The 25,438-nt window shown below is 33.5% G+C and overlaps 1 protein-coding gene across 3 annotated transcripts in view; it reads right to left on the bottom strand.

Moving 5' to 3' along the window:
* Window positions 1–25,438, bottom strand: part of PIK3C2G (phosphatidylinositol-4-phosphate 3-kinase catalytic subunit type 2 gamma) — a 384,573-nt gene that overhangs the window by 356,528 nt on the left and 2,607 nt on the right. The window contains exons 2-4 of one of the 3 annotated variants that reach the window (XM_023226228.2): window positions 8,567–9,322; window positions 4,402–4,484; window positions 309–466 (exon numbers count right to left, since the gene is read on the bottom strand). In XM_023226228.2, the coding sequence (XP_023081996.1) occupies window positions 309–466; window positions 4,402–4,484; window positions 8,567–9,244 (919 nt within the window). In that variant the 5' untranslated portion in view covers window positions 9,245–9,322. Of the gene's footprint in view, window positions 1–308; window positions 467–4,401; window positions 4,485–8,566; window positions 9,337–25,438 lie in introns of those variants that run through there. The other 2 variants (XM_023226229.1, XM_023226230.1) reach the window with 2 other exon arrangements.

Here is a 25,438-nt window from a genome sequence, read left to right as displayed (position 1 = left end):
AAAAAAAAAAAAAAAAAAAAAAAAAAAAACACACACAAAAAAACCTGCTATACTTGCTATTAAGCATTTTATAGCAGGAAGATAAAATATTGTGGGGTGAGCTATGTGAAGATACTTCTTGAAGAAAATAGTTCTGCTTTCCTCCCTTAAATATTAACAAAAGGCTCCCTGATGTTTTCTTCTTATTTCACTTCAGGGAAAAACAGTAGCTAATATTATTTTTAAATCATTTCAGACTTTGAATTCAAGGCTACGTAGCCAGTACCAGCTTTGTAGAGATTTGTAGACTTATTTGCAAAGTTGCTTACCACATGGCATAAAATGAAGAGGTTGTGTTGAGTTATCAATAAAAATATGTATATTAAACTTGGTCTTAGAAAAGAGCTGATACGGAAATGCTGTAGTAGTGCTCCAGATCTTCCCAGAATTGAAATTAATGTCAGCTGCATGATATCTTTCTCTGATTCTGAAAAATATATGTTAAGAAAAATACTTAGGACAAGACCTACAAGACACAGTTTAAAACATATTGCCCACAATATAATCATAAGAAACTTCATGTAGTGTTTTGCTCTAAAAGACTTAAAACATGAAAGGAATCAGTAATTGATTTGTGGTGCACTGCATCTAGCTAGTCCAGATTGGTAGACATTGCAATTATACCAAAAACAAGCGTAAAAGACTGTTCCTTAGGCTTTCCCAGGAGCATCTCATTTGAAATAATTAAGAATTCATTGTCATAACATGAAACGTGAGGATTCACTCTGAATATTATTACTTGCTTCATTTACATTGCTTTTAATGCCAGAGTTCTTCCTCTTAGATTTCTTTCACGCCTAATTTTGTCAAGCTGCAAGTCACTTGTTTTGATTTAGAAATTTTGGCAAATAAATTATCTTGTTCTTGTGAAGTTTGTAAATACTATTTTTGTCTCTCCATTTTCTTTAAAATTTTTAGATACTACACAACTACTTGAATTTTACACAAATATTAGAGCCTAAAAGTAATTCTTATATTCTGAACAATTACACATAAATGAGTCAAAGAATTGCAAAAACAGTTTACCCTTGGAGCCAGAAACTTTGACTTTGGATACTGGCACTTTCATTTAGTAACATTATGGCCAGAGGCAAGTTATTTGACTAGTTTTTTTGCACACGTGATGATATTAATATCTACCTCAAAGGTTTACTAAGGTAGATGTTAATATCTACATCAAAGGTTTTCTATTACAATAGAAAAGATGTATAAAAGATTTACAGATTGTAAAGCAATATACACATGTAAAGTATAATGTCATTATATGTTACCATAGCTTGATTCTCTGTGATCATTGTTTCATGCCCACATGTAGAATATAACATGAAGATATTTTCAAGTAGCTATTTAAAATGTTTCTGAGGGTGAATATGAAGTCTTGTTTTTTTTTTTTTATGTTAACTATGCTGACATCTAAACTTCATGATTCTCTTCCTAAATTGCAGAAACTGCAGTTAATTTTGCACAAACCTTATAGCTATTTGTGGAGCACCAATGCTTTATTCTGTGGAAACATCTTCTCCATGAAGGGCCTGGCAAATGGGTAAGGAAATACATATTCATCCAATGGCCTGGCATGTATCCATATCCACTTGTGTTCTGGATCCCATCCCTTAGTTTCTGATTCAGTAGATCTGCGGAGGGTCTCCCAGACTTGTCCTACTAACAATTTCCCAAGTAAGCTGCTGCTGTTGCTGCTCTGGAACTGCGGTTTGAGAGCCACTGCTCAGAATGAGGACATGGGCCACTCTTCATTTTTATACTCTACCATTAAGGTCTAGAGTCCAGTTAGGGATTGAGGAGCCTTATGAATTGCATTTATCATATAATAAGACACTTCTCAATGCGTCCATGATTTCAGCTTCTACCATTTTAAGAAATTAAATTTAAAACACAAATTCATGATTCATTCTCTCCTAAACCTTTGCTGAGCATCTACCATGGGCCAGAAACTTCTTTCATATGCTATGACATGTTATCATATTTGTTACAAGAATATGGCATTTTTTATTTGAAAGATGTGGCTTTAAAGTATGTTACAATGAGAAATCAAAGTTTGGGAGACCCTCTTTTGAAACGGCTCTCAAATTCCATTTGATCTTCTTTTGAATTAAGGGTGCTTGCCACATATTAGGTCCTCAAACATACTTATTTTTGAGTAAATATCCTGTTGTGTACAAAATAATTATGCATGTATACATTTAATCATTTTATAAATATTTGCCAACAAACAAATTATTGAAAACAAGGAAAGAGTGTGTGAATATAACTTATGGCTTCTTTTCACTACTGTAAAGTTATTGTTTGGTGTATATTTTAGTTTTCATGATTCTTATGAAATAAACTATTTAGAAAATTATATTAAAGAGCTTGGAAAGTACACTATAAGTCATTGGAAAATCATCACATAAGGTATTTTGATGTCACTACTGCATCCACAAAAATATTTCATCTAAGAGTATGAAATTGTGTTTTAAAAAAGAGAGTTGCTGGAGGAGCTAATAATGTGGTCTGTGAGTAGAGTTATTCAGACGAGTGATCTTAAAGTATTAAGACAGTTCTTTGCCATGCTTAGAAGGTAAAGTAAAAGTTAACTATATTTTAGAAGTAAAGTAGCAAGTTTATAGCTACACTTATCATATTGTGACAGCCAGTAGCTTATTCCTGAAAGAATAAATATTGATAACATTAAAGATCCTAATTTAGGAATCCTAAGTACTATTTCAAATTTGTTTCCCTTAAACTAGAGCAAGAAGTTAATTAAAGATTGAACATTTCCTTGAACTTGAGGTGATTTGTTTTTGCAAATTTGAGGTGAATGTTTTGTATCTTTGTGTGTAAGCCTTTCAATCCTTCTCATGGTTATAGGTTTTATGAGGCAGGGACCTTGCTTTTTTGTTTACTTGTTTATTTTACATATGAGTATCTCCCATGCATGAGCTAGTTATTAGACAATGAAATAGACTTTAAATTAATGACTAAATAAATGATTCAAACATTTAATTTCAAATAATCATTTCGTAGAAAGTGAAAGCTTATAAAACTGTATAGTTATTGTATTTCAGACAACAGCCAAAGCTGAGTTAAAACCAAAGAATTAAAATATGAATGCCTTAGCTTTTTTTGTTTTGATACGGAGTTTCCCTCTTGTTGCCCAGGCTAGAGTACAATGGCGCGATCTCAGCTCACTGCAACCTCCACCTCCCAGGTTCAACTGATTCCCCTGCCTCTGCCTCCTGAGTAGCTGGGATTACAGGCTCCTGTCACCACACCTGGCTAATTTTTGTATTTTTAGTAGAGACGAAGTTTTACCACGTTGGCCAGGCTGGTCTCAAACTCCTGACTTCAAGTGATCCACCTACCTGGGCCTCCCAAAGTGCTGGGATTAGAGGCATGAGCCACCATGCCCTGCCTTTTATTTTTCTTTTTTGAGACAGGGTCTCACTCTGTCACCCAGGCTGGCGTGCAATGATGTGACAGCTCACTGCAAGCTCCACATCCCAGGTTCAAGTGGTTGTCCTGACTCAGCCTCCCAAGTATCTGGTGTTACAGGTGCACGCCACCACACCTAGTAATTTTTTTTTCTTTTATATTTTTGGCAGAGACAGGGTCTCACCACTTTGGCCAGGCTGGTCTTGAACTCCTGGCCTCCAGTGATCCACCTGTCTTGGCCTCCCAAAGTTCTAGGATTACACACGTGAGCCACCATGACTGGCCAAATGCATTAGTTGTTTTTCAAAACTTTCAGAAACCTTAGCAATAGAAGAGGTAGAACTATATAAATTTTAATTGCTAATAAGAAATTGGCCTTAAAAAAGGTGTCTATGTTTATATCATAAATTCATCTTTAGATTAACAAAATACCAGTGATTTTTTTGGAATATCCGCTAGTGATCAAATTCATTTCTCAATGAATTAACATACACGCATTTATTTAATATTCTGCGTATCCACTCAAGATAAGATTGAACTATGATGATTCTATATAGACTGCCCCAGGAAGGGAGGATAAATTTATGTTAATTTGGGGGTTAGGCAGAGGTGTTAGTAACTTATATCATTAAACAACAACAAAAAAATTCATTGCAAACCAAACCACCAACAAACAAGTGCATGTCTGAATTTATAAAACATTTAACTTTAACCAAATTTTTAAGAGAAAAACATCTATTTGACTATAAACAACAAAAACATTAACAGAAGTTGATTAATGAACTAATTTGTCAAAAATTTGTGTGTGTGTGTTCTGAAATTACAGGACTTTGACTTTTATATGCTAAATTAATCAGTTCAGTGATGTCAAAATATACAAATTTATTTAGGCACAAAAATTTCAAAGTTTAATGAAATACCAATACTCACTTTTTTACTGTGTTGCAAAAAGAGGCCAGACTCGTATTACTGCCTTGAGGTACTTCCACTAGCTGAATGGAACAACCTATTGACTTCAAATAAAAACTACTAAATTAATATAATTTGGTGAAGAGAAAATATTAAATAATTCTACAGTTTTATCCTGTCTTGAAGTTTCATTCAGATTTCATTTTTAAATTTTTTTTTAGATTTTTAAAAATTGAAGTAATATTTACATATAGAAAAATACATAGATCTTAAGTATATAATTTGAGTTTTGTAGAAGGCATAAAACTGTGCTATCAATAACCCAATGACAATACAGAACATTTCTTTCATTTTAGAAAATGTCCCCATATCTTTTTTTATATAAATCTGCATATCTATTTGGTAACTACTGTTATTCAGATTTCTATCACCATAAATAAGGTATATGCGGTATTTTATTTGCAGCTTCTTGGTAATGATACACATATTTTAAAATTATTTCTGCTATCACACATATCAGTAATTTGTCATTGTTATTGCTGATTAGTAGTATTTCATTGTGTGACTGTTCCACAATTCGTTTAGTCATCTTCCTATTAATGAACCTCTGGGTTGGTTTTAGCTTTCTGGTATTGTAAAGAAAACTATTAATGCTCATATACAAGTAAATATGTGAATGCATGCTTCATTTCTTGGGAATATATACATGAATAGCTTGGGAATATATGAATGAATAACTTGGTCAGAGAGCGCATGTAGGATTAAAGAAACCATTCTTGCCTTACTCATTTTAAAACTCTGTTATTAGATATGTACACATTTCAATTTATTATCTCTTCCTGATTGACCATTTTAGCATTACAAAATGATCCCTTTTTTCTCACCCCTGAAATAATATTTTTGATATTAATAATCATGCAAGCATTTTTTTCCTGATTGAATGTTGTCTTTTTGTTTCTTTTACTTTCAATCTATCTCTGCCTTTGTTTCTTATGTCTCTCGTAGACAGTAATTGAGTCCTTCCTGTTTTTAATCTCATTTGTCAATTCCTGCCTTTTGTTTGGAATGTTTATTCTATTTATATTTAGTATATTTATGGAAATTGTTAGATTTAAGACTGTCTTATTTATATTTGTTTCTATTTGTCTTTTCTATTTTATTCTGTTCTTTTATTTCTCCTGACATGTTTATTTTATTTTATTCTTCTGCATTTTTAGATTTTCTTCTTCTTTTTTTTTTTTTTTATAATTCATGATACTAGCTCTAGGAATTACAGTATACACTCTTAACATATCTCAGTTGACTTGGAGTTACTACTGTACCATTGCATTTAACATGTATGAATTTACATAGCAAAATAACATTTAACCCCCTGCCACCCATTATGTTATTACTGTCAAATAGTTTTTATCCACATACACAATAAATCCTACAATAGTATGCTACTGTATTGCTTTAGTACATTGCCTTTCAAAAAATTTAAAGTAGTCATTTGTATTATTCAACTCCTATTTCTATCATTCTTCACTCTTTCCTAGATTCCATCTGGTGTCATTTTCCTTGTACCGGAAGTATTTAATTTGGCATTCTCATGTGTCTGCTGACTAATTTCTTTCAACATTTGTTTATGGTAATGTCTTTATTTTGTTTTTGGATTTGAAACTTATACTCAGTGGATATGAAGTATGTTTTATTTTCTTTCAAAGATTTAAAAATGTCATTCTATTGTCTCTGGCTTCCATTGTTTCGAGTGAGAAGTTTCCTTTTATTCACATTGTTGTCCTACTGTATAAAATCTTTTCTTCCCTTTTTGCCCCCTTCCATAATTTTCTCTTTTAATTTTTAGATGTTTGAGTATAAATGTCTATATGTGGCTGTCTTTGCATTTATTCTATTTATTCTTTGGGTTGTGGTGAGCTTCTTAGATCTGTAATTTGATATTTTCTATCAAATTTGAATAATTTCCTGACCATTATTTCTTCAAATTAATTTTGCTCCCTATTTTTCTTTCCTCTTGTTAGCATTCCAGTTGTCCACATATTATGCTTCTTGTCTCATAAGTCTCTGAATCCCTGCTCATATTTATATGATCCCTGTGTTTTCTCTACTTCAGTTTGGATAATTTCTACTATTTTGCTTTCAAATTATTATTTTTCACCTGTTCTTTCCTATCTGTTGTTAAGCACATCGAGTAACTTTTTTATTGCATATATTTTGTTTCCAGCACTGGACTTGGCCTTTGTTTTTGTGTATTTGTTTCTTGATGTTTCTAATTTCCTACTGAGATCATCATTGGGCTAGCCATTATGAACATCTTTAACTTTATCTATTTGAACATACTTTTAATAACCAATTTAAAGTTCCCATCTGTTAATTCCAACATCTGGATTATCTCAGAGGTTCTTTTGACTGATAGAGTTATTTTCTTGAGTGAGAGCCAAAATTCCCTGCTTCTTTACGTATCTATGCATTTTTAATTTTATGTTGAATATTGTAGATGGCTCATTACGAATCATCATTAATTTTTTTTTCATTGGCAGGCAGTTAAAATCCTTCTTGTCTTATTTGCCTTATTATTCTGACTTTTGGTTGTTGTTAGGCCACATCTAATTTGGTTGATATAGCATTCATTTTAGAGCATGAGTTTTACTCGTAAGACATGGCTTTGTAGCTTCATTTGAATGCCTGAAGTGCTCATCTCAGTCTCTTCTCTAATTTGGCCCAAATTTCTGCCTTGTAATTTCAAGTCTGTGCAATTAACACAATGCCATCCAATTCTCAGTCAAAAGCTGACATTATCTACTAAGCCTTGCAAGCATATCCTAATATTGGCCAAGCAGTAAGTCCTCTCTATACCTCTGACCCATACCCATTTCACAGCCACCTCTTCTTTAGCACTCTGCTTGTCAAATCATAGCTGCTTCTGCAACTTGGAACTGCAGGCTGTGCCTTCGCAGTCAGTGATACTGCTGCTCAGATTGGGCTCCACCAGCCTGCACAGCGGCATGAAATTGCCCTCAGGCATAGACTGAGATGATCACAGGGCTCACTTTTCTCAAGGATTTATGTTCTGTACTGCCTATTCAACACCTTCAAGCAACTGCTTCATTTATTTCGTCTAACTGTATAGTTGTTTTTAGGAGTAGGGAAAGTTTAGTAGTTATTACACTATTGTGATCAGAACTAGACAGCCCCAAGATTTACTGAATTTGAATTTAGATATTTTGAGGTGCTACCTCTTTTGCAAGTGAATTCAAATGAAGTAGAATTAGATGTTTCTTTTCCTATGCACTTACTCCACCTGTTATTTTACTATGTTGCCATTATTTGTTTGCAAGTTAACATGAGCAATATACTATTCCTGAATTCAGGCATCATATCTTTTCTTCTTTGCATTATTCTGGATAGCATATCACAATATATTTTAAGGATTTTTAAAATAGTTGTTGTATTAAATAAAGAACCCGTCTGCCTCACCCAGGAAACTACAGCTGCAATAATGTTTCTTCTTTTTTAAATCAGAAATAAATATTATTTACTTCTGATTTTACTTGTGTCTAGACTCAAGCAGAGAAATAGAGAAGTCTTCAAATACAGAAAAAAGCTCTGGTTACCAAAATGATTGGAAAGTTAGTGATAAAAGCATTAAGATGAGTCACACAATGAATACCTAATTTCCTACCCTTGGAATGATCTCGATAGAAGTTGCCTGCTAATCGTATAAATTAGGAGACTCTGAGTAAAGGGACATTTTTTCCTACCAATAATAACAGAAAGTTCCAAATCATTACAATGTGACTTAAAATATAAATGTAATGAAACGTATTTGTGTTTGCGTATGTGCATTAAACAAAAAAATAAAGAATATTATCAGTTAAACCTTCAACTCTGCTATTTTTATCAATGAAATGAAAGTACCATAATTAAAACTAAAGAAAATTTTATAATAGTTTTGATGAAACTGGAACTGCAACCTTATAGATGATATTTTTAAAATTTTATTTCCCTTTTTCTCAGAAAAAAAAAATCTTTAAGAACACATCATTTGTGAAAATATTTTTTTCAAAAGTAATATGAATAGATTTCCCTATTTAAGGTTAGTTACCTTCATCACCAAATTAACATAATACATTATTGAATGATTCTTTCATATTCATATTTTTAGATTGACATGTATTATACATACCTCTACGTTCTTCTGCCATGTACTTTCCCCCATCCCGGGTTGAAGAGAGCCTTTCAAAAGCATCAAAGAGGGTTCCACAATGTTCACATGTCCACTCCTTTTATTCTCTTCTTTGGGCATGAAATCAGTTGAGAAGGACGAGTCTGTAGGAGGAATGCTGCTTTCAAATCCTATATGGTAGTTACGGTTTTCATTTTCTAATTCTTTCTGTAGATCAATTTTATCCAAACTTGTGAATGATGGAGCTAAAATATTGAATCTGGAATCAGCAGCACCATGATGTTTTCCTATGGGGCTTCCCCAGGGGCATTCTTTATTCATATTTTGAGGTTTTGGTAACACAGAAGGACTAAAACCAATTGCTGGTGCTTTTCTAACTTGATGCCAGGAGAGTTCACGGCTTTTAGAAGTGAATTCATTCAAGGATATTTGGTGTGCTTCGTTTAATGAATGCCCTTTTGAGTCCCATTTTGGTGCAATAGGTACAAAAAAGGTGTTTTCATCAATTTCACTCTCGTTGTGTGGAATTTTGCCACTGATCTCATCTACTATCTGATCAAAACCCAGACTGACTTGGCTAGAAGAATGGGGTTGATTTATAAAGAGAAATTCTTGGTGTTCATACTGCTTTTCATGTGATTCATTGGGATTTGGATCTGTTTGCCAAGAATATGCCATTTTTCATTTTATGTAACTGAGAGGGTTGACTCTGCTCCAAATATCTCCTTGATAATACAAAAGAAGATAGAAATTTTCCTAGAAAAAGCATAAAATGAAAGAAAAAGTATTTAATTTGAAAGAAAAGAGCTTGTAAGATAGATATAGGATAAATAACTATAAACAAGTGTTTTGTGGGCTTTTTTTTTAGCAAGTGAAATAATTCCTTAAGTACTTTTTATAAAACTCTATCAGGTCTTACAACATTATGAGTCTGAAAGGAAAGTATTGACTGGGTAGACTGACAAAAATAAGTTCACCTCAATTATAATGAAAGTTTCATGAATCTATTCAAAGTCAATATTCCCCTTTTTCTATTAAATATCCACTTATCATTTGAGTACAGAGGGAAATCTATAAGCATGTTGGCATGCTATAAAGTCTCTTTCTTATTAGCTAAACAGTCTCTTCTTGACCAGCAATTACCCCATCCATAGACATAGTTTTAACTCTTTTCTATCCACCACAACAAATCACCTTAATATGGTTAGCTAGACTTTTTCCTTTTCCCCCAAAACTCTAAATAATTGCAAAGCCTTTTATACTTCCTTAAAACTACTAACATTAAGTTCATCAATTGACTTTACGTTAGTAAATTCAAAAGACAGTTTTCAGTCCTTTTTGAATTTATCTTTTCACAGGATTTGATACCATTCACCATACTTGTAATTTCTGGCTTTCTTACTTTGGCTTTTCATGACACTGAACTTTCTGAGTCTTTCTGTGTTTTTTTTGTTTGTTTGTTTTTGTTTTTTCCTATTATACATTTTCCATCATAACCTTGTCAGAGCTTTTTTTCTTCCCTATTATTCTTTTATTGTAAATTATTTCATACCTCCTGTGGTTTAAATTACCATCCCATCCATTTGTCAATGACTTTAACCTTGGCCACTCTTCTTATTACTTAATCAATAGCTCCATTTGGATATCTTTTAAGTCTTCCAAATGAAAGTCCAAAACTAATCATAATTCACCCAAGAATCTGCTCTTATTACAGTGTTCTATGGAGCAAAAAAATGACACAATTATTCACGCAGTTGCTCAAACCAGAAACCAGAGTTTCACCTTTGAATTCTTCCTCATCTTTCTTCTTCTATATCCAATAATCCACCAGTCCTTGTAGGGTGTACTACAGAAATACATCTTGAATCTGTCTTCCCCTCTCTATCACTACTATAGTCCTCATTTAAAGCTTTCATATTTTCACTTGAAATATTGTATTGACTCTGGGACTCCTTTTCCATTTTCTGCAATTCATTTTTGTGCCCTATACAGTAATCCAATTATGTATGTTTTATTTAAGACATTAACCAAATATCTCCACTGGTTATAGTTTTTCAGTGGTTCCCTATTATCCCAGGATAACGTTTATTAATTCCTCAGTTGACTTGGAAGTTCCTTAATGATACATGACACTGCACACTCTCTAGGTTCACCTTGTGCTACTCAGTTTCATTCTCTCCTTTTCATCATCCTGGCCTTCTGGCTCCTCAAAAGGACTTCATTTTTGATAACTGACATTTTCCAGGGTGTTATCCTGGACACTCATCCTACTTCTTGCCTTGCTAATTCTTTTTCATTATTTAGGATTTAATTGAAATATTACTTCTTCAAAGAAACCTTCTGAATGCCCTGGGAAGGTAAAACTACTGTATATTTTCTACAGTTTACACTTCTCATTGGGACTAATAATTACACCTGTAATTACATATGTACCATTTCACCTTTCCATTAGATCAGCAGACCACATTTGTTTTTGGTTTTTCTTACTTATAACTCAGTGTCTCGTCCATTGCTTCACTCAGAGTAGATGCTCTTTTGTTGACCATATTATTTAACAAATTTTTAAAAACCACAGTTAGGAGAAAAATGAAATTGTAAAGTATTTGCTTCACTTTGATGGATTTATTAAGTATCTTGACAATTATGTGTGCATGTGGTAAAGACAAAAACAATTTTTAAAGGATAATTCTGGTAATGACTATCAAACATTTCTCTATCAATCTTTTTTGCAATGCGATTTGATTTTTATTATATTGGCATTTAAATTTTTTTGAAAATCATAATCACACAAGAAATAAATTTATTATACTTTATATATTCAGTAAAGTAATTGAACTAACTGATAAATTTGGGAAAGATTTTCAAGAGATGTATGTAAATGGTGTATATAATAAAGTGTTAACCAGAAAATGAATCTCAAAATATTATTTAAAGCTATTATAAGAATTCATGAGTCACATAGCTGTATCATTATCTACCTGAAACGCCCTTTTCAGGAATGGCAATTTTTCTCTTGATGTTTCTAGTATAAGCTATGTTTCATTGGAGCAAATTGTACTCCTTCAACCATCTGTCATGGAACTCAGAATTTGTCAGCAGATGTGACTTTAATTTTGACAACAACACTTAATATTCTGTTCTGCTCTTTCTTAGCTTGACTTGTTCCCTGTAGTTTATTATGGTAAATGTAGCTACGTTAAAGTGACTTTTACAATTTTTGATGTTTTCAAAACCTTGAGTTTTTTTAATTTTATGGAGTCACAGGAAGGTCTTTAAATAAGGTATCAGTGGTCTGATGCTGCAATTAAAGACTCCTTTAGGCTGGACCATCTTGTTAATGATACCTAACAGTTTTTGAGCACCTACTCTGTGCTAATGCTTTATATATGTAGATATTTATATGTTTTATCATGTTTATTTCTCACTTCAATCTGTCACATATATAATATTATTACTACCGCTGAGCAAAGAAACAGAGGAACAAAAAAGTGTATTAACTTATCTAAGGTTTGAGTTTATGTTCACAGATTTATTATAAACAGGGATTAAAGGAGGCACATGGTTGAACATGACATACTAGTATAACATGTAGAGCATGCCTGGATTTTGGCCCTGAAACAGAGTATTCACTCAACTATCTCCACTAAAAAGGGTTAAAAACTTTTTAATTTTTATTAATAACAACTTTTTTTTTCAAGTACTTCTCATAGCAAGCTTGAAATGGGTTAGAAGCCTGTCTGAAAAAATTTCATTATCATGAGATAAAGGAGAATGAGAAATATCTTTTCATACTGAAAATGTAATAAAAACACAACCTCTTCCAGATCCATTTCTTAATATTAAATTTGATTGTTTTAAGAAATTTCTAATAATTTTCAATCTTCTTTTTACCATCATATTCTAGAAGCTACAATATTTCTTAGTTTATAAACAAACAAAAATGTTATTTAGTTCCAGCCAATAAACGTTTGCATTTTGCATTATGAAGTAATATATAAAATAATTAAAAGTCATACACTTCGACTTTGAAACAGACTACACATGTAGTTTAAGAGCAATTGTTACCTATTTGAGAAGGCATGTCTAAGAGTCCCTGATTTAAGTAAGTCTGCAGAACTATAGAAAATGTATTTCATAGACAAAACTGTGTCCCCTCACATATTCCCATGTTTTGATCCCTGGAACCTGTGACCATGGTAAGTTACCTGGCAAAGAGGATTTAAGGCTGCAGATGAAATTAAGTTTCCTAATTAGCTGACCATAAAATGGAAAGATTATCTGACTGGAGCCAGTGTAATCACAAAGATCCTTAAAATGGGAGAAGGAGAGAAGAGATCAGACTGCTGTGATATGAGGACTGAATCCACTTTGCTGGCTTTTAAGATGAAGAAAGGGGCCACATGGCCAGGAACATAAGACATCTCTAGAAGCTGGAATGGTCAAGGGATCTCTCCCTTGGAGCCTCCAGGAAGGAATACAGCCCTGATGAAATCTTGATCTTAGCACAATGGGACCCATGTTGGACTTCTGACTTACAGAACCGAAACGTAATAAATGGGTTGCTTTAAGCCACAAAGTTTGTGATAATTTGTTACAGCAGCAATAGAAAAGAAATACAATATATAAACTGAAAGATATTTCCTAAATTAACTGGAAAATCAGAGACTAGAATAAGTATAGGAGACCACGCAAAAAAAACAGCTCTCTATTATTGGTTGTAAAGTTCAGCTCAATTCAAACAGTGATATTTGAAAGGTGGTATTATTGACAACTCCTTAGTGTACCATAATTGCTTATAACCTTGTATTCAGTTCAACTTGCAAGAGGTCAGTTTCTGTTGAGGATTAATTAATTACTTATCTGGCTTCAAAGAGAAAGTACAGACAAAATTTCGCCACCTATCAAGAAAAGGACAGCCTCTGCCAGCTGCTTCTATTTTTTAAATCTACAAAGGTGTAAGTATCATTCAAATAACTCCAATGTTCAGAATAGGAACAAAAATGTTTATTTTACAAAAGAACAGCAAAAAAGGAACCTTTCTGAGAATGTTTGTTCTTGATCTAAAAAGTCCTGCCCACATTACTAAGAATATCTACAGGAGGAAGATGAGAGAAGTGTGGAAGAAATAAATTATGGGATTAAATAAAAATGAACTTTATTTCAGATAACAAATTTTAGGAATATAAAATTTACCAGTGTTTTAATTTACATAAATGTCATGGGAGATAGAGATTGTGCCAAGACAGGATGTGTCAATGTTTAATGAGCTAAACCACCTGTATTTTTAGTGAGGTGGAAGGGAAGTCTATAACTATGGCTGCTGACCTGGTTACTGAGAGGGCTCTGAGCTGGAAGGATATTCTGAAATTCCCAAGTCTCTCTTCATCTGCTCAACAAATTCCCAGGTATCTCCTCACTTGCTGAACCAAGTGTATGTATTACACAGACACACACACAGAAAATCATATTTTAGCAAGACATAAATCTGACCTTTCTCAGTTCAATTTGGTGTATAGAGAAGACAATAGATAGATAGATAGATAGATAGATAGATAGATAGATAGATAGATTTATCTTTTATTATTTACATTATCTCACTTTTTTCATTTCTAATTTGAAATTGAGTGATAATGTAAACATTTTATTATTTATGTAAGCTCTGATACTATTTTTATTTAAGTGAAGACAAGAGTTGCTTGGGAAAAACATTAATCTTTACAGTCTTGATTAGCTGCCCTTTTATGCGAACAATTGATGTTTTCTTATTCACATACAATCTGATAGAAACTTCACTTCCCATTAAACTGCCTAAAGATTCTTGCATATGGAAAATTCAAAGCTGTCATTTATTCTCATTTTTGAGAGATACTGACTTGAAAGAATACATTTATTTATTCACACGCCTATTACTCATTTGCACATTTGTTTATTCAGTAGATGTTTTTAAGTATATATGTCAAGCACTGTACAGAGCACTTGGAATACAAAAATGAATACAAAAAATATAAAATACAGCTCTGGCTTTCAAGTAGGTCATAGACACAAATTTATATTATTGTACAATATAGGAATCACTTTAATAGACACAGGCTCCATTTTATTTGTAGGATTTTATATAGAATATTATTAAGCTTATTTTGCCTTGGAAAAAGCAAAAATAAAATTCATGAAGAACATATCTGAGGTTTGTATGCTGGGTATGTTTTTGTTTAGAATGTGCAATATGTCAAATATAATTTTGTGCAGGACATTAGACCTGGTTTCAAGAATGTTTTGATTCCTAAGCATTGTTAAACTTTCAACCTTAAATATAATAAAGCAGTTGAATCAGTAATTCATTCAATGCCTCTGAGTGTGTCTTAGGAGTAATAAGACAATAAAAAGGTAGCCTCCTATTTTCACATAAAAACTTTGGGGTAAATGATTTGTGGGAATAAAGCTTGCTTCAGGGAAAGACATGGAGAGTGAAGGAAACCCACAGACTGAATCCTGATAGCCCTTAAAATATGACACTCGCTATGGGGGCTGCATGAGTACAACCTAGTGGCATTTGAGGAAGAAACAATGATTCAATTATTGTCAGACAAATCTAACCTGAAGAGAATTCCAGGACAATGAGAACGTTTACTGATCAGAAGATGTGGCTGCTGTTTGCTTTGTCTAGTGCAACAAATATGCAGATCCCCTTCCTCTGTTTAAATCTTGTTTTACTGAGTGTTCTCTTAGTAATGAATGAGAGGATTGGAAAATTATTTTCAATAATTTATTTGCTGCTCAGAGAATTTGTTTACATTAAAACTGTAAGCAATGTCATTAGGAAAAGAAGATTTCAGTGTGTCAAAGTGAGTGGGGTAAGATTTCAAGAATAGAAGATTCCTAAGCTAACTTGAAGGAAGTAGTTTTTCTGACAGATTGAGAAGAGGAAGAGGAGGTTCTTAAATTGGTTTCCATACAGAGGATATCAATTTGGCAGTCAAGTCAAAAATAAGAAGGAAGAAAAACAGGAGTAAGAAAAATAGAAGATAAGCCAGGAGTCGTGGCTCACGACTGCAATCCCAGCACTTTGGGAGGCCGAGGTGGGCGGATCACGAGGTCAGGAGTTTGAGGCCAGCCTGGCCAACATGGTGAAACCCTGTCCCTATTAAAAACACAAAAAAATTAGCAGGGTGTGGTGGTGCACGCCTGTAGTCCCAGCTACTTGGGAGGCTGAGGCAGGATAATTGCTTGACACTGGAAGGCAGAGGTTGCAGTGAATGGAGATCACGTCACTGCATTCTGGCCTGGGCAACAAGAGCAAAAGTCTATCTCAAAAATAAATAAATAGGGTTAAAAAGATGTGCAATATAAAAGGAGAAAGATGAAGTGAATGAAGACAGGTGAAGACATGAGAAGGCACTTTGTTACAAAGTATTAGGTCATGAGTCACAGCAGTGAAAAAGACCAAAATGGTCTTACATTCTTATGGGAAGGAAAATTGTCACCAGACTTTTTGGCAGCAACACCTTGTGACAGAAGAAAATAATATGATATATTTTAGATATTCAAGAAAAGAAAACTGAACCAAGGACATAAACTGACTTCAAAATTAAAGCTTCTCAAGCTGTCATGGCTCCAGAACTGAGGAAACATGCAGGAACTCAGGAAATATTGTTCTTATGTACTTTTATTAATAAATACTGGAGAATAAGCTTCAGACACTCAAAATGACAGAGATATATCAACATAAAGACTGTTGGTGAGAATTAAATATATAACATGTTTTCTTAGAGACCTCAGACAGATAAGGGACATATTGAAGACAGTTTAATATGGCTGTGTGAACTGACAACATAGACACAGTTCAACTTTAATAAAAGGTGGAGGACATGAAAATAATGTATGCATTTTTAAGAAAACTTTTTATTAATCATATAAGTGACTGTATTAGAATTTTTATCCTAATAATATTTTGTGTGTAATGCTGGATTTTAAAAATGAGTAATTCTAGCATCCCCAGAGTCTCTCTCTGTCTCTGTCTCTCTCTCTCTCTCTCTGTGTGTGTGTGTGTGTGTGTGTGTGTCATTTCTCATAACTTCGTTCCTTGGAAGTCCTAGAAGTAATGTTCATTTCAGTACAATGAGCATTCCTCACATTCAGATTGTGGCACTCAAACATCATTACCTACTAAAAGAAAGCAAGGTTGCTTGGTGGACCAGTTGACTTTAGGTTTGGGCAGATAATGTATACGATGAGCTGGGATGTCCTGTGACTCTAATGAGTAAGAAAGACATCAAAGAATATGAGGGTATATCAATAGAACCTGTGAGCTAACTCAAAGAGGCTCTTACTGGCCTCAAATATGTCTATATCCATGAATTCACATGACACACATTCATGCACAATGAATTAATTGTCTTTGTACAATGCAGGGTTAATAAACAATCAAACATTTATTTTGTCATAGCTAAAATAAAGCTGTCACTGGATAAATAAGTAATAGATGAGGCAAAGTTTCTCTTTGTAGAAGAGAAATAAATAAATGAAGAAAGTGATGAAATTGCATTATCAATATTTTACAGCAACTAATGAATTATAAAAACTAGGCATCAAGCATTGGTGACTGCTAATATCACAAAAAGAGAGGCAGCCAGGTGTTTTGTGCTTCCTGATAAAGAATTCAAAACTACCATGAAGAAATCTTGCCAAAAATTCGAACTTGAATATATTTGATTAAGCCTCTAGATTTAATTACCAATGCCCAGGAAATATAGAGGGCAGAGACATGTTAAACTAAATCAGGTGGAAATCTGTACAGAAAAAATAATTTGGTTTCTTTAAGAAGTAAATTTCTAGAAAAAAATAAATGGAGCAGAAATACATTAATTAAAAAATACTTTAAAATACCTACTCTCCAAAATAAGGGAAAATAAAGCCATGCAATTTAGGAATAAACACTTGCTTGAAGAAATTATATAGAAAAGTACAGAAGTGATGTCAGAAGAACGTTTACCCTTGGGGAGAGAAAGGGCATTGTGTTTGGGAGAGTAAGCAGGGCTTTCTGGACATTAGGAAATTTCTAGACATGGGAGGTGATTACAAGGTTGTTCAATTTCTAATAGCACATCAAGCTGTGCCTTTATTTTGTGTAGTTGCAACTATCATCAATTTAAAAAGTATTGGTAGCATGATTCATTGGATGTATGAAACTGAAGGACTTGTACAAAATCTACATGAAGATGCTGAATAAGCAGTTGTTACATGTGGGTCTTGAATTGAGGTGACATATCTTATGGTTTATTCCAAAAGCCTCTTTTAAAGAAGGTTAAGAGATTAAGAAGAGATATCAATACGAGAATAAAATCTCAGTATAAGAGACAATCGGTATATAATGATGGATGGACCCCAACAAGAAAAGTACAGAATAGTCTGAGAGGTAGGAGAAAAATAATAAGCCCACTGCCATCTCACTTTGTCCACTTGTGGTCCTGGTAAGAGGAAAATAAGTGAAAAGCAAGCTGCTTCCTTTTAAGGACCTGATTGAGAACTGCAGATATCACTTCTTCTCACATCTCATTGCCCTAAATGTGTAACAACAGGAGGGCTGGAAATGCAGTCTCTTATTTTGTTTGCCATGGGCCTAGGGAAAAACATGAGTATTTTATTACTAAAAGGAGTAAATGACCTTATTTAGAAAAATCATGATTGAATGGCTTTGAAGTTCTCTGGGAAGGCTGGAGTTAGTGTGTGAAATGAAAATGCTGAGCCAAGTGTAACTAGCAGAAAAGTCTCTAACAGATGTGGAGGAACAAGGTCAGAGGAGGTCAGCAAGTAGAAGAGACATGGGGCAGTAGAGAAGGATGTCTGGGGACTGTAAGGAGTGGAATTTTATACTGTGTTGAAAAGGAGTGGCCTGGTAGTCAACAGTCATTTAGAAGAACGTGGGCCTGTCTCCTTTTCCTTGGTATGTGAGGCATGGGACAATGAAGAGCTTCCACTAGAGTGTTGCAAAAGAACAGAGTCCTAAGGGAGAGCCAAGTCTTCCTTACAAAAAGAGTGTAAAAGAAGCCTAAAAAAAATCAGCAAAACATCTTGCATAGATTAAATCTCAAGTGAAACAATGTGTCCCACTTTGTATTTCTCAAATTGAGATTCTGTTGCTCTTCTTGCTTTTATGGGAAAAAAATACTAATCAATCCGGATGTAGTTCTTAAAATTATATTTTTAATTTAAATGCCTTTTAAAATGTATATAATTTAATAATAAAAGGAGTTGGTATGTTAGTAAACAACTTCAGGCATGTCAAAGTTACATTTTTGGAATATGAAACTATCCCTTAAGGGCATTTATATTTATAAAGCATTATATCTTTTAACCATAAAGTACCCACAATAGACTATTTTCTGTTATTTTAAATTGTCTAGAATTAGAGTAAAACTATAGATCATTGTAGAGCTAGCCTACATTTTATAGAATACTGGTCCAAAACCATTGGGACTGGTTTAACTGATAAGTTTTACCTCACTTGGGAACTAAGCCACTGCAGATTTTCCTTGAAAACAATAGTAGTCCTTGGGCCACATTTAATGTTATTGCCTAAGCTCAACATAATTCTACAAAACTACAGCAGAATTTCAGCACCATTTAGTCAAAGGTAACAGGGGTTAATGAGAAAAAAAAAAATGGGCTCAAGAGAGTTTCATCTTTACTCTTCATTAATAGCTGCATGACTTTGCATAAATTAATAAACATTTCTAACATCTCAAATTCATTATTAATAAAAATAAAGATATTAATAACTACCTTCCATAGTGTTAATAACTATTATTTAACAAAAACTTGCTGGGCCATGCTCAGTGGCTCATGCCTGTAATCCCAACACTTTGGAAGGCCGAGGTGGGTGCATCACCTGAGGTTGGGAGTTTGAGACCAGCCTGGCCAACGTGGTGACACCCCATCTTCACTAAAAATACAAAAATTAGAAGGGCATGGTGGCTCACGCCTATAATCCCAGCTACATGGAAGGCTGAGGCAGGAGAATTGCTTGAACCCGGGAAGTGAAGGTTGCAGTGAGCTAAGATCCCGCCACTGCACTCCAGCCTGGGCAACAGAGCGAGATGCCATTTAAAAAAAAAAAAAAAGTAACTTATCAGTGTCTGACAAATAGTAGCCACATCATTTTATAATTGCTATTTGGATGTATCCCTTAATCCATTAATTTTGTCTGTTTTATTTAACTGATTCTATGCATTTTAACTGATAATGTATATTGTAATCTTTATTTCCATTTTGTGTAACTGTTATTGTTAGTTACCAATGTAATGCAGCAAAATTTTCCACTCATGCAAAAGGTTTTTATGAATATTTCACTGTGAATGGAAGTAAGTAGCAGAAACAAATAATTCCATAATAGTTTCTTCTTTGGAGAACTCTAATATTGTTCTGAAACCAAAGTGGTAAATAGTTATAGCTCTTAAATGAAATCTCATTACATGGTAGTCACTTTCCAGTACATGGTAGTCACTTGCCAGGACATGGTTTGAGAAGACTTGTATGGATGAGGAAAACTTAGGGGAGGTAATGCTTCATTACTGCCCTCTGCCAGACGCAGGAGACGGGAGATAAACTACACATACCCTGATGTATCTATTGCTGTTCTAGTGGCTAGAAACATGTGGATGTTTTTCACCAAAAAAATAAAATTTATAGGTGAATTAATTATTCAAAATATCAAAAATATGAAAAACTACTTAATGATGTCTAATACTAACATAATTGTTAGCATGAGGATATAGGTTCTTAAGAAATCTAAGTTTCAGCTGGCACAGTGGTTCACGCCTGTAATACCAGCACTTTGGGAGGCTGAGACAGGAGGATAGACTTGAGGCCAGGAGTTCAAGACCAGCCTGGTCAAAATGGCAAAACCCCATCTCTCCTAAAAAATAAAAAAAAAATTGCCAGGCGTGGTGATGCACGGCTATAATCCCAGATACTTGGGAGGCTGAGGCATGAGAATTGTTTGAGCCCGGGAGGTGGAGGTTGGGGCACCGATATGCACCACTGCACTCCAGCCTGGGTGATAGAGTGAGACTCTGCTTAAAAAAAAGAAAGAAAGAAATCTAACTTTCGACTGAATCTTCGACAAAGTTATTGTTATGGTGAATGATATATTTGATATGAATATGATTTAGAGAAAGAGCTAGAATTTTTTTTGAAAGGTAAATGTAGGTAAAACCAATAATAAGGTGAATATACTGGTACTTTTAATGCTTCTGAGAACACAGCACACACAATGATATATACCACATAAAATTACTTTTTAAAATATGGCTAATATGCACTGTTTGAATAACCATATTTTATTATCACTATTTAAAACATTAAAAAAATTAAAATCTGAATTATGTCATATGATTCACTGCATAGGAAACACAACAGTGGGAATTCATGTAAAAATCAATGTAGTATAAGAGTTAAATGAATTAGTATGGGAAGGCTGAGTGAAAGAACAGATAGGTAGAAAAATTCAGAAAACTTTGCAACAACCTGAAAAAGGTTACAAATTATAAAATTAAAAGCTGGTCAAATAGACTGTGGTTTTAGGAAATAATATCCTTAATGATATCTCTAATCTTAGAATAATCATAATAATAATAACAATAAAAATCAAGATACTTAATGCCAATACAGTTGACTTGCTGTAGAATGGTATCTGGCTGGTAACATACTTCAAAAAATTAAGCAAATATTTTATGAATTGAATAAGCAAACAAAAAACTCATTGGTAGTATAGCATTGCCAACCACAAAGACTGACATGCATTCAGCCAACTAAATTTTTATCATATGTCAGTCAAAACGGATTAAACAGAAATGGAAGGAAAACATCCACACGTACTGGCTGGCACTTGCTTAGTATGTGGAGGAGAATAAATATGCCAGCCTGAAAAAAATGGTAAAGAGATGGTTCATTTTCCTGCTACTGCTGGATTGAGAGATACAGGGTCTGATCAATTCCCTCCACCACTCTAAAAATGTTGCTCTGTTGCACAGCAACACCTTTCAGTAGCAACGAGGGCCACATGGCCACTTACCTTTCTACATGCTTTCTAAGACTAAAATTTGCATTAATGCAAAATGTCGCGTCTATGGTGACGTGCATCATGTAGGAATGGGGGATGTTTTGCCTCATGTAGGAATGGGGGATGAATATTTGGGATACAAAAAATGCCATGAGAAAGTACAAAAACAGTACACTACTGGCAAAAGAAGGACTACATATTGACTAGAATTACCTAGATATGTATACCTTCTCAAAATAGTCAATCAGACAATGAAAGCAATATAGATGAAGTCCAGAATTTAGAGAAATTAAGTGACTGCTAGTGACCAGAAACCAGATGAAGTCTGTTCATATTTACCATCCCTTTAGTTGAAAATCTGAGAAACATGCTCTAACAGGTCAATAATGAGAGGAACCAGGCAAGATAAGCTGCAGACATTATTTATGAGTCATCAATGGAGAGAATTCAAAGGATGAGTACTTGGGAAAAATGTGTTAATATAGATGTGGGAATATACTACAAGAAATAAAGTGAATGCTTATCAAGACATAAAAGATCTTACTTCTGAAAAATAAATGCTATGTATAATGAAGTAATTATTATAAAAACATATGTGATTTATAAAATTAAGAAATCACGTGTTCTATTAAATACTCTATAAAATTAAAAAGTAGCAAAACAAAATGATAAAAAGAAATTGAATAAGAGGCAGATGTCAATAAAATGGAGCTTAATGAGATACTGAGATGTGAAGAACCTGAAAATTCAGTCACATATTTAAAATATTCCTTAAAGCAGAATTTATACATCAGAAAACTAAATTTTGAAATAAAAATTGAGAAATACTATGAATACAGAATAAGAGGAACAAGTGATAGAAATGTATAAGAAGTGATACTACAATTGTAACATTCATAGAAAGGAGAACTATCCCTATATTATGGAAATCCTAAAAATAAATCAGAAAAAGTAGAAACAACCAACATTGAAGATGGCAAAAAAAGAAAACCCTGAATATGCATATCACATCTGCATATGTATATGGCACATATCTACATAACCAGAAAATATATGTATACTGTGATAATTTCACAATGAAGCATTTACTCAACATGAAAACAATGAAGAAAAAGAAGAGAATGAGGAGGAGGAGGAAGAAGGGAGGGAGGGAGAGAGGAAGAGAAGAGGAAGAAAAAGGAGGAGGAGAAAGAAAAATCCATCTGGACACACAGTTTACTTTTAAAGACAAACTGCCTTAAGATAATGGAACTATGTCTACATAGTTCTAAAGGTAAATATGTTCTATACCAAGAATTCAGTTTGTGTTTTGTATGTGAGAGCAGCTAAAACATATTCGAACATATGTAAGTGCTCACAAACCTTTGGACACTTCTAATGAGTAACGTGCATCAGGCCACAAATTTTTAAGCAAAATAAGAACTCAGTAAGAGGGAACTAATAGTAACTCTTTAAAAATCAGTTAACATTGACTAGGTCTAAATAATGATTGCAAATATAATTTAATAATTTCAAAATTTACTCCATATTAATGAGCAAGATGAAGAGTCTTAGATTATATTTCAACTAAAACTGAAAGGCATGGTAAATTTTCTGTCTTACTAGAGGAAAGGGGATAAAATATGCTGTTCTGTTTCTATCAATTTTTTTAAAAAGTTCATATATATTTGTTTGTATCTATAGAGTTATTAAGTATTATAGACCTATTAGTTGGAGAAAAATACCGTCCGTATTTTCCAAAACACTAGAGGAATCAAAATGTGATAACATTTACATTATATTCAGCAGAAATATAGGAAATTAAAAGTATGTTTTAAGAATAGCAAAGAGAACAGGCCCTCTAGGATCACTGACATCTAATTATGATAAATATAAGCAGTTAATAGGATTAAGAACATTATGCAAATATAAATTTTCTATTGCATAGTGTTTTTGTTTTGTTTTGGTTTGACGAAGTCTCACTCTTGTTCCCCAGGGTGGAGTGCAATGGCACGATCTGGCTCACTGCAACTTCCGCTTCCCGGGTTCAAGCGATTCTTCTGCCTCAGCCTCCCGAGTAGCTGGAATTACAAGCACCTGCCACCACGACTGCCTAATTTTTATATTTTTAGTAGAGACAGGGTTTCATCATGTTGGCCAGGCTGGTCTCCAACTCCTGACCTCAGGTGATATGGACACCTCAGCCTCCCAAAGTGCTAGGATTACAGGCATGAGCCACCGTGCCCGGCCTATTGCATAGTTTTTGTAGCAGAAACACATAAAAAAATTAAAGCAAAGTTAAAAGTATTGCCAAATATATTACTCCAACATACACACCTACACAAACACACACAGAGCGACATGCAGAATGAAGCAAGAAAGGCAATATTAGTAACAGAAAACTGTAGGCTAAAAGCATCAAGACCATTTTATTGAAATTTTTACATAAATTATAATATATATAGGCATTTATGAAGCAGATAAAAGTGTGTATTTTAAGATGAATTAATGGAAACTTCTGGAATTTTATAACCAGCTCAATTTATTAACTAATATTAACTTTATATTTATACTTTATATATTTACCTTTTCCATCTGCTAAAAATTGAATCCTTTTATCAATAAATCATACAAAAACATTTGTTTTGCATTTAATTTTGGATTTATTCACACTTTCCTAAATGATGAAGCATAAATGAACATACTTAAAATGTAAAAAATAATTTGCTCACATCAGAAACCAAGTATCAAGGACATATTTGAGAAAGGGATTTAACCAGAGCCCAAGTGGCCAAAGTACAGATTAAAGAAAAATTTGCCACTAATTATTCTGGAGAAGGCTTTTCTCCTTGGAGTTTGAATAAATAGCTATATATGTGTATATGCAAAAATATAGAAATGCTCATAACCATGAAATAATCAAGCTGATGCTTATAAAATTATTTCAGTACTCTGAGATGAGAATGTTATGAAGACTCTAAGAAAGAGAATTCTCAAAATCATTGAGGAAAAGGCTTGCTGAATGAGCAAGTGTTCATATGTCCCATGCAGGCTTTTACAGCTGTAATTAGTCTGGTAAGACAGAAGAGAAAAGAGTGGTGACGCTGATCTCAATCTGCAGAAGACACTGTGCACTGTGAGCCAGGTAGATGGTTTTTCTCCCCACGCCCAGAAAGAGTTTTCTCACAAGGCTTAGTGTTGATGAGAAACTGCTCAGAAACAATAGATCTGAATTCAGCCTGTCTGCTCACACAGCTCATTTTCTTCTTTTGTTCTCAAATGCAATATTCCAAAAAATAGCTGTCTCCAGAAAAAAAAAATGACTTCTACTCAAAGATGCACAGTAACAAGAAAGTAATCATAATGGGACCTAAGGAAAAATATCACAACAAAGGAGGAAGCCAATGTGATCTCGGGGGAAGAAAAAAGATGACGAATATAAGCCAATACCCAACAAAACCGCATTTCGAAAAGCAGAACAAAGTAAAAATGTGTTCTCATAACCTGTTTATCTCTAGAACATTACCATTAATGGAAATTTTTAAAGAATGTGCTTAAGAGTGGAAGGAAAATTATCCCAGGGAAGGTCTGAAAATACCAGAAGGGGAGATGAGTGAACATGATAGTAAATATGTGGCTAATTCTGAACTAACGTTGACTATATAAGCAATAACAACAATTTCTAATCTGGAAAGCAAAATAAGTAAGATATAATTAAATGCTAGACTATAATGCTCTATAAGTGGGGGTCGAGCAATCCAACTTCAAAAATTTTTATATTGAGAAAGTACAGATATAAATTTTGATTTTTGAAGAATGCATATTAAATTTTTAGA

This window comes from Piliocolobus tephrosceles, chromosome 10, assembly GCF_002776525.5.
Source record: "Piliocolobus tephrosceles isolate RC106 chromosome 10, ASM277652v3, whole genome shotgun sequence".
Classification (NCBI taxonomy): Eukaryota; Metazoa; Chordata; class Mammalia; order Primates; family Cercopithecidae; genus Piliocolobus; species Piliocolobus tephrosceles.
This window is presented reverse-complemented; position numbering and strand designations above follow the sequence as displayed.